A 15,643-nucleotide genomic window follows, 5' to 3' on the forward strand; every position below is an offset into this window, starting at 1 on the left:
GTGTATATGTTAATCCTAAACTCCTAATTTATCCCTTCCCCCCTCCACTTTGGTAATCTTAAGTTTGTTTTCTACATCTGTGACTCTATTGCTGTTTTGTAAATAAGTTCATTTGTAACATTTTTTTAGATTCCACATATAAGCAATATCATATGATATTTGCCTTTCTCTGTCTGACTTACTTCACTTAGTATGAAGAGTTTTTGAAGATTAAAAACATGGTTTCTGTCCCTTTAAAGCTTACAGTTTGGTTGAGGAGATGGACAATGACTATAATACAGAAACATAAACAATGAACAAATACATAAATAATCATGTTAGTTACAGAGTCTGTTGAGTGCTTTATGGGAAATAAACAAGAATCTAAGAAAAAGAGTACAGAGTTGGGGGTGAGGGTCATTGCTCTCGAAGAAGCCTCGCCAGTAGGTGGCATTTGAGCCAAGCCTTGCAGGACAAGCAGCTCTAAGGTGGAAGTTTGTTAGGTGTCCTGGAGCAGAACAGAGGCCTCTGTGGTTGGAACATGTAAGAAAGGGGGAGCGTGGTTCAAGAAGCCACAGGAGAGGTGAGCCGAAATCAGGTTGTCTTCCCATGCTCTCACAAAGGCTCTAGTTCAAACTTATTTCTTATTTGTGCTTTAATGAAAATACAGAGCCAGTCAGGAAAGGGGACATATTTGAATTTGTAATCAGTTTGGAGATAAGGATAGAACATTCACAGTGGGTGGTAGGAAAATAGGGATGGAAATCATAGAGAATGGGATCCACGAGCTATTCTAGATACTAGGGCAAAAAAGAGCCTGGAGATTATTAGTTCACCTTGCTCCCTCTGTAGGTAAGGGATTGGCATACTTTATCTGTAAAAGGCTAGATAGCAAATGTTTTAGACTTTGTAGGCTATAGGGTCTGTCACAACTCATTGACTTTGCCATTGTAGAGTGAAGGCGTCCAGATAATATGTAAGCAAATGAACATGATTGTGTTGCAATAAAACCTTATTACAGACACTGAAATCTGAATTTCACATGATTTTTTATGTGTCATAAGATAGTATTCTTTTTTATTTTTCAACTATTTAGAAATGTAGGATCCCTTCTTAGCTCATAGCCATACAAAAACAGATGATGTGCTACATTTAGCCCATGGGCCATAGTTTGTCAACCCCGGTACAGACGCTAAAACTGTGGCCCAGAGAAGTAAGTGATATGCCCAAGGTCACAAGGCAAATCAGAGAGATGGCTATGATAAGAAGTCATGTGTTCTAGCTATTAGGCTGGTACTTAAAAGAAAAACAAAATAGTGTCTTCATTGATAAAAGTAATGAGAAGATATTATGTAATATCTTATAATAAGATTTTTATGTAATACTTTGGTTCAAATCGATAAAGATGGCATGTTTATTTTAGAAATTTGTGGGGGAATATAGAAAAGTATTGCAGAAAATAAAAACCCAGTGGTAATCTAATGTGGTTTATTTCTAGCCTTATTTGGTTGAGCATTAAATATATACTGATAATCTTTTATAGAATTATCACTATATGTATAGGAATATACAAATATATACATATAGTCATATCCTTTGTAAACAGAATATGAAGATATTTTATATGCTCAAATCATGTAGTTGTCCACCATGATATTCATATGCCCATAGCAAGGCTATTTGCAAGGTGTCCATCATAAGCAGTGACTGATGGCATTAGAATTATATGATGGCTCTTCCACTTACAAGAGAGGCAACTGTGGGCAAGTTACTTAGCATCTCTGACCCTCATTTGCTATATCAGTAAAATGAAGAAACCTATACATAATTTACAGGGCTGTGGTGGAGATAAATTCTAACGTATGCACAACACCTACATAGAAAGTGTTCAATAAATTTATAGCTATTGATTAATATTGATACACTATATCCGTTTGCTTCCATTACCTTCCTTGCACTAAACTATGGGGAAAACATACTGTTCCTTCTCATACTCTAGAATACATCATCACCAAAATTACACATTTATCTTATAATACAACCATTAAGAAAACACAATATTCTCGTTTGAAAGCAGAGTATGACATAGTAGACAGGGTAAGGGGCTTTGGACTAGTCAGATCAGGGCTCAGTTTGGGGCTTCGTCCACTTATTAGCTGTATGACTTTAGGAAAATTAATAAGCCCTGAGATCTATTTCTCTAATTTGTGAAGTAGATTTAATAATGTCATATATATTAAAGCAGGAAAAATATGATAAGCCTTTATTACATTGCTCAGAAAATCAGGGATGGCTAATAAAGGGAAGCCACACTATTTTCCTGCCAGTTGGAAAACAACTATGGGCTATTATAGAACCTTGGGATGTTAGAGTGAAGGTTAACGTAGAGATCAAGTCCTACCTGCATCCAAAGGCAGAATTTCTTCCACAACCTCTCCAACAAGGAATTGTCTTCCTAGCTTTTAAACACTTCAGAGGTGAGATACTCATTACCATGTAAGGTAGATGATTTCATTTTTAGACATGCTGAATTATTAGAAAGTTCTTCCTTCTGTGGACTCACAATCAGCCTCATGGTTCCCCTGCTGCCCATTGGAGCTGAACTAAGTAAGGTGTCAAGTCAGACAGGGCTTCTATTAGTCGTCACCCACTCGTAATCTTACTGGTAATTTATCTCTAGCCTCCAGGATTCCTTATGGTCGGTGCCCTGTTGTGATTAGTGTTTGTTCCTTGTTAAGTATTTTGAATATCACTCCTGGTGTCAGGTAAACATGAACTGGAATCCTGACTCTTCTCATAATAGTGGATGACAATGCAGTCGTTCCTGGAATTAGCCCTCTGTGTGCCTCAGTGGTCCCATCTATGAAATAAGGGTAATAATTATACCTACCTCATAAGGTTGTTAGAGGATAATAGGGAATAAAGTATTCAAAGGGCTTATCCTCATCTCACTTGTTGCATTAAATGAGATCTATCATCATGAGTACATCACAATGGCTCCATGATAGTGGAAAACAACTATTCATCATTTATCGTCCTCAATTTAACACCCGTTTCTTGCCATCTAGCCCTTCCTACACTGACACTTCCTAATTACTTGTTCAATGTTTTCTGAAAGTCAGTTGAACAATTACTATATGCCAGATACGAAACTAGAAGTCTTACATGCACCATCTCACTGAATCTTCACAACAGCTCTATAAAGCAGATACTATTGCTGTCCTCGAGTTATAGATTCAGGGGGCCGAGTCTCAGAAACATATTACCAGACATGTTTCTAGTCTCAATAGAAAACTAACTCACATGAGACTAAACAATAAAGGGGATTTATTATTCTATGATACTTGCAAGTCCAGATGTATGCAGGCTATCTTGATCCGGCACCTCAGCCTGGGACTCTATGCTAACTCCTTTAAATCCAATGAACCACACACCTGCTAAAAGCTTTCCCCAGGACAGCAAGGAAACTTCTTCCTCAGAAGCCCATAGCTTAACGCTTCTTCCTGCTTAATGGCTTAAATAAGCGTTACAGCCCATCCCAGAACCAATAACCAGGACTGTGGAGTGGCATAACTCTCACTAGCTTAGGCCTTAGTCACAGAACCATCTCCTAAAGTCAAGCGTGGGATAGACTCCCCCAAACAAAGGGACTACAGCGTGTGTGTATATGTGTGTGTGTGTGTGTGTGTGTGTGTGTGGCAGAGAGGTTAAATACCCAAATTAGAACTGAAATGATTAAGAGAATAAAGAATGCATGTTAGGAGGGCAATCACAATGTACATTATACAAGGTTCTAACTTGCCCAAGGTCCCAGAACCAGCAAGTTCTCAGCTGAGATTTGAAACTGGGTCATCTAACTCCAGAGCCCCACTCTTAACATCTAGGTTCTACTGCTTCCCAAATAAACCTAGTAATGCCTGGGAAGGGATAGAAACATTTGTGATTACTAACTGTATTCTACACACACACACAAACACACCACACAGTACAATACAGTATGGCATATACAAGGCGCACGTTTAGTCCATATACTGGTATATAAACATTCTGCCTCCAGAGACTACAAAATGGTTAAAATTCTCAAGTTTCTGGGATGGTGGTACATGGCCATACTTCTCAAGCTAGAATGTCTGTACTATTGTACTGCTGGGGACTCTCCTTCCTAGAACTACAGATTTATCCAGAGTAAGAAAGGTGGAATTTTACTTTTATATTAAAAGGGATATGGATATATTATAGAGTAGGGTGCAAAGTCTATATGATTTTCAAATATACCATAGAAATTATGAAAAAAATTAAACTTGCTGCAGACCAATTTCAACCACACCCCAGACCCCTGGGTATGTTAGGACATTCTCTCTCCTGAGAGGAAGTAAGATATGAAAGTTTGAGATATAAACTAAGATTGCACCTTGCAGTGTTTTTTTTGTTTTTTTGCGGTACATGGGCCTCTCTCTATTGCGGCCTCTCCCGTCGCGGAGCACAGGCTCCGGACACGCAGGCTCAGAGGCCATGGCTCACGGGCCCAGCCGCTCCGCAGCACGTGGGATCCTCCCGCACCGGGGCACGAACCCGTGTCCCCTGCATCGGCAGGCGGACTCTCAACCACTGCGCCACCAGGGAAGCCTGTACCTTGCAGTTTTGGGTTGTAATCCCAGTTCTGTCTGTTACTTAAAATCTTGAACCATCTCTGAGCTCCCCCTTCTTCATTTGCAAGAATGGGTGTAGGGCTTCCCTGGTGGCGCAGTGGTTGAGAGTCCGCCTGCCGATGCAGGGGACACGGGTTCGTGCCCCGGTCCGGGAGGATCCCACGTGCCGCGGAGCGGCTGGGCCCGTGAGCCATGGCCTCTGAGCCTGCGTGTCCGGAGCCTGTGCTCCGCGACGGGAGAGGCCACAACAGTGAGAGGCCCGCGTACCGCAAAAAGAAAAAAAAAAGAATGGGTATAATATCTAAGTTATGGAGCTGTTAAGAAGAATAAGAGAGATGCTGTCTCTCAAGTGCCTGCCATGTGCCTGCCACAGCATGGACAATAAATAATAGCTATAACCACTCTCTTGACTCATGGGAAGCACAGCAGTTTGAAAACACTCTTATGGACTAGCTTTAACACCAGGCATTGCTAATCAATCTTTTCCCTTGGACATGGAGGTCCTTTACCAACACAGCCTGAAAGCCTTCAGTCTCTTTACTTCACTTCCTTGTAATGGCTTCTGTAACTAATACTACCTTGAACAAACTGTGGGAAAGGCTGGGATTGAGTAACAACAAAAAGAAGTAGCCAGAAAGTAGCTAAGAGTGTAGATCTTAAAAGTTCTCATCACAAGAAAAATAAATTCATAACTATGTGTGGTGATGGACGCTAACTAGACGTAGTGTGGTGATCATTTCAGAATATACACAAATATTGAATTATTATATTGCACACCTGAAACTGATATTAGTCACTTATGTCTCAATTAAAAAAAAAAAAAGCGGCATCCAGGTGGTAAGAAAGTTGGAGGATGATACCCGGCCCTTACTAATCCAGTCCTGGCATCTTTTCACTTCTGTTTCCTGTTCGAAATTACATGTTTTTGCTTACAATTTCCCATCACACTCTCACACCCCCAAACCTCTCTTTTCTTAGCATGGGTCTGTTTATGTGACCAATAGCCTTCATGTAACACTGTAATTAATATATGCACGATAAATACGATATTATAAAATAACATTATATAAATATATAAGTAAAATATTATACGTATAATATTTTCCCCCTCTCAAGAACTTGGAGAGGACCCAATCCAGGAGAGCATTATGTGACAAAGAATTAAATCCAAACTGTGGACCTGTCAGAAAGCCGTGGGACACGGAAGAAGTTGAGTTTCATTAGGATACACTGATTTTCCTGCTCCCTCTTCTCACAATACCCCATATCAGATTGCAGGGTGAGCAACCTGATTCCAGGGTAGGCACAGTGAAGGGATGTAATTAGCCTATTAAGTTCTGCTAATGTCTTGTTAAAGTCATTCAGGTGAGAACAGCAGATATGTCAGTTCCGCCTCGGACCCTGCCACCGGGAGTGTTGCATTTCCACACTGCTGTTTGTAGTTCTTACAGTAAGAATCAGCGGATTCAGCAGGACCTGGACTTTTCTGTTTCATCAAATCAAGATGCAATGAAGGATTTCTACAGAATGTGTGTGTTCCCCAAAGTGTACTTTACCGCTCTGCAAATGATGGGTTTTTTTCGTTGCCAACAGTAAATACAGTGCATCTGGCATGTGGAGGGTGTTTTGTTGTCGTTGTTCTTATTCTTTTGTTTTTGTTTTTCTCTTCTTAGGAGAAAAAGAAATACATGGCTTATTACTCCAGAAGTTTGAGAAGCCAAGGGACTAGATTTACTCATTTTTCTGACAAATATTTATTTAAACACTGACTTTGTTCTGGGCACTTTGATGAGCCTAGGAGCTACAGCACAGAAAAGATGTCCTTGCTCTGAGAACTTGGGGGGAAAACAAATAATGAACAAATAAAGAAGAAAATAGGTAATGATAGTGCTGTGCTGAAAATAAGATGAAGGTGAAGAGATGAGGATGGAGAGGGCTACTACTCTAGATTGGGTGGTCAAGAAAGAACTTGGAGGATGTGATATTTTAGCCAAGATCTGAATGACAAGAAGACACAAGCCACCTGAAGGTCTAGGGGGACAGGACTGCAGGCAGAGGGGACAACGTGTGAAGGAGACCAAGAAGAACAGTGCAGTTGGAGCATGGTGTGTAGCTATGAGATGTAGCTCAGGGCTCCGCAGGACTAGAGCACCTACAGGTCATATAAGGCCGGGGTAAATGGTTCGGATTTTATTCCATGTGGGTTGGGAGCCAATGGAGTCATTAGGCAGGGAAGGTGTGTGTAATGAAAAACACCACCCTGGCTGCTATGTGGATAATGGATTGTCAGGGGACAAGAGGAGAAGCAAGAAGAACAAGGTATTATACTATTGCAGACTTCAGTATGATGATGGTGGTAGCGCGGGAGATGGTAATTCTAATGTGTGTCTATGTATAAGTATTTTTTCACTGTAATAAAATATACATCACATAAAATTTATCATTTTAACCATTTTTAAGTGACAAAGTACATTAAGTACATTTATACTGTTGTGCAACCATCACTACCGTCCATCTCCAGAACTTGTCATCCCAAAATGAAACTCTATAAATATTAAACAATAAATCATCAATCCGTCTTTCCCCACAACCTTTGGGAACCTCTATTCTATTTTCTGTCTCTGTGAATTTGACTATTCTAAGGACTTCATATAAGTAGAATCATACAATAATTGCTCTTTCGTGCCTGGCATATTTCACTTAGCATAATGTCTTCAAGGTTCATCCATGTTAGAGACTGTATCAGAATTTTATTCTTTTTTAAAGCTGAATAATATTCCATACGTATATACCACATTTATCTATACAACCATCCATGGATACTCGGGTGGTTTCCACCTCGTGGCTGTTGTGAATAGTGCTGCCACGGGTGTACAAATATCTGTTCAAATACCTGCTTTCACTTCTTTGGGGTATATACCCAGAAGTAGAATTACTAGATCAAGTATTAATTTCATGGGTTTTTTTTGGTGTTTGTGTGGGATTTGGTGGATATCAAAGGTTCTCTTTAGGACATATTATATTTATATTTATCATGGCTGCTAAACATACAGATGGAAACATCAGGCAGGAAGTTTTACATATTATTAGTCTAGAATCCCTGGGTCGGGTCTGGTGATAAAAGGTATATGATAGAAGGTCATGCTACCCGGTGGATAGGCTGTCGTGATGACAAAGGAATGATTAAGGAAATGGGAGTGAGGAAACAGTTGGGGTACATGTTGTTTTCAGCTCCCCAGGTGATCCTAGATACACCCAGGTTTGGTAACTACCCAGTTAAACCATCTTATAGATTGCCTTACATGAAAAAAACCATTTAGGATTATTGGAGAAGACAGAAAAGATAAGAAGTGGAGCTTAAATTCTGAACTAGAAAATCTCAACTTGTTCTAGCAGGAATTTTAATACAGCACCTGGGTTTATTTTCATTTCCTTTCTCCTACTGCATGAATAAACAATCTTATCACACTGCCATTCACCCTGTAGTGACTTAGAGGTTACCTCATCACTTTTTAGAGAAACTATGTACTTAGAATCTATGCTTATATACTTTATTTTTCTGTTAAAAGTCTACTTTTTCTTTTATATTTTTCTTAGATTTTCCTCATAGTCTTTCTCTGAATTTAGTAATAAACACGCCTCTTTACCACTTTAAACCCCTTTGGCATGGTTCCTTTTGAACCTTTCTTACCCTCCCCATCCCTGAGGGAACTATGTCTCATCTATCTTTATATTTCTCATATCCTAACACAGTGACTTATCAAAGTAGATAAATGTTTGATAAATAAATGAATATAAGATTGAAGTAGGACATATCACCTTAAACTATGACCTCTCTGATCTCCATATTATTCTTTAAGCTGCAAGGAAGTTTCTGGGGAAAGTAGTGGATATCACGAAGTGTGGCTATAACAAATTTTAAAAATTGCACCTAAGGATTTAATAGAAAGCCCATAAAGTGCCAAACCCACGGCAATTCATTTCTCCTAGCAAGCCCTCATAAATTCAGGCCACGAAATCATTGTGCTCATCTTGCCACACCCAAGTCTCTCCCTTCCTGGCAGGGCTCCTCAGGGCCTCCTCCTCGCCTGGCAGACACTACCTGATGCTCACTGGTACAGGTCCGAAAGAGGTGGCAAGACCTAATGGCTAGTTTACCTCGAGCTTTAAACTGCAGAGTGTTCAATGGTGCGCTGGAGTGCTCTGGTATATCCTGGTTTATGTATTAATCAAGAAACCATCCCCGCCATCAAGGAGTTCATGATCCAGTTGGAGAAAAAATGAATAGAAGTGTGATAAATGTTGTAATGGGATAAGCATACCATGCAGAGCACACAGGAGGGGCCATTGACTCAGAACTGGAAAATCAGGGAAGGCTTCCTGTAGGAAGTGGCATCTGAGCTAAGAGGTGAGGGATGAATCTGCATTTTCTGGGTGCAGTGGTTCAGGGCTCTGATTCAGGCAAAGGAACGGCAGAAGGTGAGGGGATGCAGGGAGTTTTTAGGGGACTCCATGCCCTCCATGTGGCTGGCACAGGAGCCAGATTATGAAAGGGCCTTTAATCCATGTGAGTGAATTTAGACTTGATAATTTTTGGAATAATGAAATCCATCAAAGGGGTTAGGGTGGAGTCTGCAATACTGAGAGTTTAGCCAGGGAAACATGCAATTTGAAACCCCCTTGCACTCTATGTTTTTAGCAAATTATACCCTGAACCAGAGAAAAATTTGCCACAGCTACAAATGACCACTTATGAATCCAGAACTAATTTTAAGAACCTAATAAACTAAACGAGAAGATATTCAAAGCTCATGAAAGTACCCATGCACCTGCCTGTTGGGTGGGGCATATACTTGGTTCTATGTGTAGCTAAGAGGCTTGTTATTCATTAATATTTTCAAAAGAGGACTCTGACAGTCTCGGTCTGTCACAGACTAAAGTCACCTTATTCTAGTGACATAAAAGCCACTTGACTAGGCTGAAAATGTGTTCCCAAACCTGTTGCAGAATTTCTTCCCTAATGGCTTCTGTGAATTTGGGTTTAAGGGCTTTAATGGTACATCAGGGAAGGGCAGTAAAAACCGGAGTGTGGAAGAGTGAGGGCTGCTACGAACTACAGAGCTGTGCTGTCATTGAGGAACACTGCTTACAATAATATTTGTTTCTTGAGGACTTCTGAAACTCTACAGGCCATTCCTCTAAGTACTTACCATCAAACCTCTAAGTATTTACCATCCAACTACTGCCTTCGTTGGAAGAGGGTGGATTATGTTCCCTTCTATGGATTTAAGGATCTCACCAATGCATAGAAAACTGGTCCAAATCCTTTAGTTAACAATCCCAGGAATAATACTTATTAAGCCACTAGAGGCATTATAGCATCATCCTAAAAAAGATTCTAATCTCCGCAAGTTTAAAATGTAATCACTTTATAGATCATTTTGTTTCTCTTTTTTATAGTCTTTAAGTTTACCTCATCTTTGTAGCTCTAGAGTTACACAGGCAACAATGATGATTAGTACTACTACTGTACTACTACCTTATGACAATTTAAATGCTGTATGATCACACACTACTATATGTAAGATGGATAACCAACAAGGACCTACTATATATAGCACAGGGAACTCTACTCAATATTCTGTGGTAACCTATATGAGAAAAGAATCTGAAAAAGAATGAATATATGTATATGTAGAAATAAATCACTTTGCAGTACATCTGAAACTAACAAACATTGTAAATCAACTACACTCCAATAAAATTTAAAAAATAAAAATAAAAATTATACATAAAATTTAAATAAATAAATAAATGCCGGATGATCTATGGAGAAATACTGACACACTTGGATATAATACGCTGTAGAAATTAAGAGTCTGAGCTTTTAGGGACTTCCCTGGTGGCACAGTGGATAGAACTCCACACTCCCAATTCAGGGTGCCCAGGTTCGATCCCTGGTCGGGGAGCTAGATCCCACATGCATGCCGCAACTAAGAGTTCGCATGCCACAACTAACGAGCTCACCTGCTGCAACTAAGACCCCATGCAACCAAATACATAAATAAATATTAAAAAAAGAAAAAAGGGTCTGAGCTTTTGAGTGAGTGAGACCCAGATCCAGAGCCCTGTTTTTCTGTTTATTAGCACTGTAACCTTGGGTTAAGTTACTTAACCTCTTTAAGCCTCAGTTCCGACCTAGAAATTGGGGGTATTAATGGTAACGATCTCAATTCACTGTGAGAATTGAATGAGACCGTGAGTGATGAAGGGCTAGTACATTCATTCCTAGCTAGCATTCTTAAGCAGTTCACCTTTACCCTTTAGTTGTTTCTTTGTTTTATTATGAGCAACTTTCTCCTTTCTTTTTACTCCCCTAGGGATATGAAGCCTGACAATATTTTGCTTGATGAACATGGTAAGTAAATGATTTGTTTGCAATCAACCACATAACATGTATGTAGAACAAGTTGGTTATCCCCAGCAAAGTAGTACTATATAGGGAAAAAGTGTCTTACTCGGTTCAGTTGAGTTGCATGTACAAACTCCATTTTATGGTGGGAGGGACCATATGGGGGAACTTTATCATTTATTGCAGTGACGTTGTATACCCTTAAATAGCCTTACATTTACATAAGGAGAAAGTCATTCTCTTTTCAATTTTCTTCCATTCCTACTGATTTCTTCAAGAAAACCATCCCAGTTTTTTGGTGCTAGTTTGCTTTAATATCTCTATAGCAATCATCTCCCTTTTTTTTTTTTCATAAAGACAGAAGGGGCTTAGAGCATTCGGTAGGCAATAGTATCTACCTAGAGATTTGTGACAGACTTTCCTTCTTGTGAGGGTAAACTGGGTTCACATTTACAGAAGAGATATCAAGTTTTCTGTTCAAAGGTTTTCAGTTACTAAAAATGAGTCCATTTAAAGAAAGATATAAAGCAGATAAGAGTATCTCTGGTACCCAGCTATGAAAGTGACAGAGGGATATGGCAATGACCATGATGGTGATACATGAATGCCTGAAGTTCAAGAAGCACTGATTGAAGATGTCCTATAGAACAAGCTTTGACCAACAGTGATCAAATGTGTACAATCTCTTCCTAATATTATTTCAATGTACATTTGGATTTATTTATTAGAGCAGACCTGTAGGACACACAGCCTGCATGTTATAAATGTTACAGAGGCAATAAGATCCTTGTTAAATTTTTAGAAAGCTGCTAGGGGAGGGAGTCCTAAATCTGCAAAGCTCTGTATCTCTTTAACTTTTACAAAAGGGATTTGCAAGTGGGACTGAAACTCCACGGACCATCCGTCACTTATTATTTATTTACCTAGTTGCATTTTAAGCCTGATTTGCCAGACGCCACATGTGCTCAGAGGGCTAAGAAACACTTTTGTGTATGACCTCTAATTTCAAAGCTTGGAGTCATTATTTATTTATGGACTGTCTAAAAAGATTTTCTCCACTTTCTTCCGATGCCTTATTTCTTCCTTCCCTTTACTGCTTCTGACATTTGGGAATAGTTTCTGAATCTCAGAAATGTGGGCAATGGTGAGACAACATGAAGGTGACTTTCATTAAAGCACCAGCTGTCTCTGCCTTAAATAGGAAGCAGGATCCCCTCTCACACCGGTGCAGATAAACTCTGTGGAGCTTCACAGCTGTGGACAAGGCCTCCCCCAACCTCTAGAGGCCATCTTTGCACTATGTACAAAAAGGTGCTCTGTGTGCCTACCACAGCCTTGGGAAGGTGACCACTGGTAATGCAGAGCCTGATTTCGGGTTCTGTCCCCACTTCCCCCTCACCTGCTTGCCTTTGTGCCCCATATATTGCTCAACCATTTGTCAGGACCCTGAATGGAGACATATGGGTCCTGTCAACCAAAGAAATGTACCTTCCATTCAGAGAACAACGTTTCGGTCTTGGATCTCAAACATGGCTTCATTTATTCCTACCATGAAGTCGTCCTCTTCTCTCTCATTCAACTTCTTTCTCTTCCTCATTTTCTTGTCAACTTGGGCATTGTAGATTAGGAGAAAGACCCAGGAATAAATTAATCTTCGAGTTTATCCACCCTTAGAGACTACCCTTGGGAAAGATTGTGTGATATCGTAGATACGAGCATGGGGTTCTGAGCTCAAAACCCAGTTCTCTCACTCACCAGCTCTGAAACGCTCGACAGGTTGCCTAAAACTTCTCTGCACCTTAGATTCTTCAGGGATGAAAGGTGTCCTTACTTCTCAGGGTAACTGTAAACACTAACTGACACCCTGTTTATAAAGTGCTTGATTGCCACGTGCACAAGGAAATCACTCAATAACGGTTAAATGCTAGTATGACTCCATGAGGTAGTAGGGGCTTTCTCCCCTACAAAAGGAAGCTTAGGTGACTTCATTTTGTTTTATATGACTTTATCTATGTCATATAGCATAAGTGAAAGCTGGGTCCTCACCTGTCTTTACTAAAGAATTATTTTGATTCCAGGTGGGATATACCAAAGATTGTGTGTGGCTACTTCTTAGGTCTTGTGTTTAAACAATTTTCTGTGACACTTAATCCTCAGGTAACTACACTTTCAGTGGCCCATTCTGCCTGTCCTTCATGCACGCAGGGAGTTAAGCCCACTTTTCAGGGCATTTTATTCTTGGTTGGACTGGGGCTCTGTTACTTAGGGACTACAAGTAGGCATCCCGGTCTGCCTGAGGGACGGTCCTAGTCTACAACTGTTATGTAGTGTACTATTTACAAAGATCTTTTTCACTCTCAAGTTTTGGGGTTTGGACAATGACTTAAGAGGGGGCTTTTCTGTATTTTTTCCCATCCTAAACTCAACTGGAGGATCACTGCAGTCAATAAGAGAAACACTGCTTTGGGAAGGACTGGATATGTGAGTGGGATAGAAGCAAACAAAAAGGTTGCGAGCCATTCTCTAAGCATTGTCCTGGGGATCCCTTTCTGGAGAAAATAATTTTTTGAGGTTATTTATTTTCTGTTTATTCAAATTCTGAAAAATTAAGCTTTTAGGCATTGCTCAGGGGCCATAATTAACTACTTTGAAATGAAGAAATTCCCGGTGGCCCTCGCTCCCCAGCTCATTATGCACAGCTGCTCTTGTGACAGCCAACTGGACCACAAATCAATGCCTGCCTTTGGGATTGCTTTCTGGTGTGATTTTCCAAGGTCTCACGTTCGAAAACTTCATTTGTCTCCTCTGTCTCCTCTCCTTCTTTTCACCCTTTTCACCCTTTATGGACTTTTCACCCTTTATGGACAAGATCATGTACGCCTCTTGCATGGGGACTTAGCAACTGTAAAGGATAACTGTTTACCTCTAATACACCTCCTATGCCCGTTCCTCCAAGTGAGCTGCGTATTACGCCACATAGCTTATATTCTAATTCAGCACCATCAGTAAGAGGCAGAAATTTTGTTTTACTCTTACTGATTCATATTGGTTCATGTTCATCAGAAAAGGCTGATATTTAAAGAAGCTAAATTCTTTTGTAAATGGAGAATCCTTCCACTGGTGTGAATGAACATTCCTTATACATCAGAATTTGACTTTAAAAAGTCTGCAATTTAGAGCATACCTGTTCTCCTTAAATGTCTCACTAGTTCAGAGCCCAAGATGGCATTAGATCTTGCATGGCTCATAACCAACTGTCCTGATATATAGGTTTCATGTCCTACCAACTTAAGTACCCCAGCCAATTCTATCAGTTCAATAGTGTCTAAAATTCTTGTGTTTTTCCTAAGCTATTCAGGAAATAAATGCTGCATACAAGGAGCAATAATGTCTCCCTGGTGTATCTGAGAGAATGACAATTACCACATCATCTATAATTTAGGTTTCTTAATATCATCCCTAGTCACAGGGAACAGAGAAAGGCAAAAACTCGGTTTGGGGGTGTGAGGAAGAAATAATCCTGCTACCTTAACAGCTTCTCCCTTGCAGAGTCCCAAAATGTACCTAAAAATCAAGTGGGTAGCATCTTAAAACCTATATATACGTATACATATATGTATATTATATATATACACACACACACATGCACACACACACACATATATAGAACTCTGCACCCTATCCCCAGATAATCAGGTGTATAAGTCTCTGCTAGTGCCTAACGATATGAATTTTTAATAAGAATCCTAGAAAAATGTGGCACACATGATCTGTTTTTGAGTTGAGGAAATTTTTGAAAGTTAGGAGCCACGCCAACCAATTGGTTATGGTGTCCTTGAGGGCTGTGTTGAGAAACATCCCCAGGCTGAACACAGGTACAGTGCAAAAGAGTCTAAGTAATGACCACAATGATGACTAAATTCAGTGACTCAATACTGTGAACTCCAATTTTTAATGTGATTCTGTGCCTCAAGGTACAGAGGTGAAAAGAACTGGCAGATCACTCCCTATAGGGTGTTCACAGTGAGGAAGTTCTGAGCCTCGTATCTGAAAAACTTCACAGTAAGGCAGTGGTTCTAACTGGGGATGCTTTCGCTCTACAGTCTCTCCCTGCAGGGGACACTTGGCAATGTCTGGAGACAATTTTGATGGTCAGGATTCTATCTAGGAGAGGGAAGTACTTTTGGCATCCAGTGGACAGAGGCCAGGGATGCAACTAAGCATTCCACCATGCACCGGACAGCCCTTCACAGCAAAGGATGATCAGGTCCAAGATATCAATAGTTCCAGGTTGAAAAACTCTGTTCTAAGGTTCCCTCAGAGCCAGGGCTTATGGAAGAGGCCAGAGTGGTCCCTCACACCCAAGCAATTCCTGTGTCCCTCCATCAGCAGGTGACTGAACCTTCCTCTGTGAGCCAGAACTCAGATTCATTTCCACAGCACAGAAGGGAACATGGCAGAAGGGTCCGCACGGCGAGCACAGGGAAGCATGGCAGCATCCTGGGCCAGGAATGGAGACGTCGGGGCTGGTGGCCAGGGCTCTGCTATCCTTGTTCAGCTGGAGGGCAGCAGGCAACAGTTTCCAGTAGATCCTGACCCTCAA

The 15,643-nt window shown here is 40.4% G+C and overlaps 2 protein-coding genes across 6 annotated transcripts in view; one reads left to right on the plus strand and one right to left on the minus strand.

Annotated features, from left to right (window-relative positions):
- PPP2R2B (protein phosphatase 2 regulatory subunit Bbeta) overlaps positions 1 to 15,643 on the minus strand; it is a 677,687-nt gene that overhangs the window by 642,148 nt on the left and 19,896 nt on the right. The gene's annotated exons all lie outside the window — the stretch shown is intronic.
- STK32A (serine/threonine kinase 32A) overlaps positions 1 to 15,643 on the plus strand; it is an 84,867-nt gene that overhangs the window by 41,676 nt on the left and 27,548 nt on the right. The window contains exon 3 of the mRNA XM_060146462.1: positions 11,009 to 11,046. Within this exon, the coding sequence (XP_060002445.1) occupies positions 11,009 to 11,046 (38 nt within the window). The remainder of the gene's footprint in view (positions 1 to 11,008; positions 11,047 to 15,643) is intronic.

Source organism: Lagenorhynchus albirostris, chromosome 3, assembly GCF_949774975.1.
Source record: "Lagenorhynchus albirostris chromosome 3, mLagAlb1.1, whole genome shotgun sequence".
Taxonomy (NCBI): Eukaryota; Metazoa; Chordata; class Mammalia; order Artiodactyla; family Delphinidae; genus Lagenorhynchus; species Lagenorhynchus albirostris.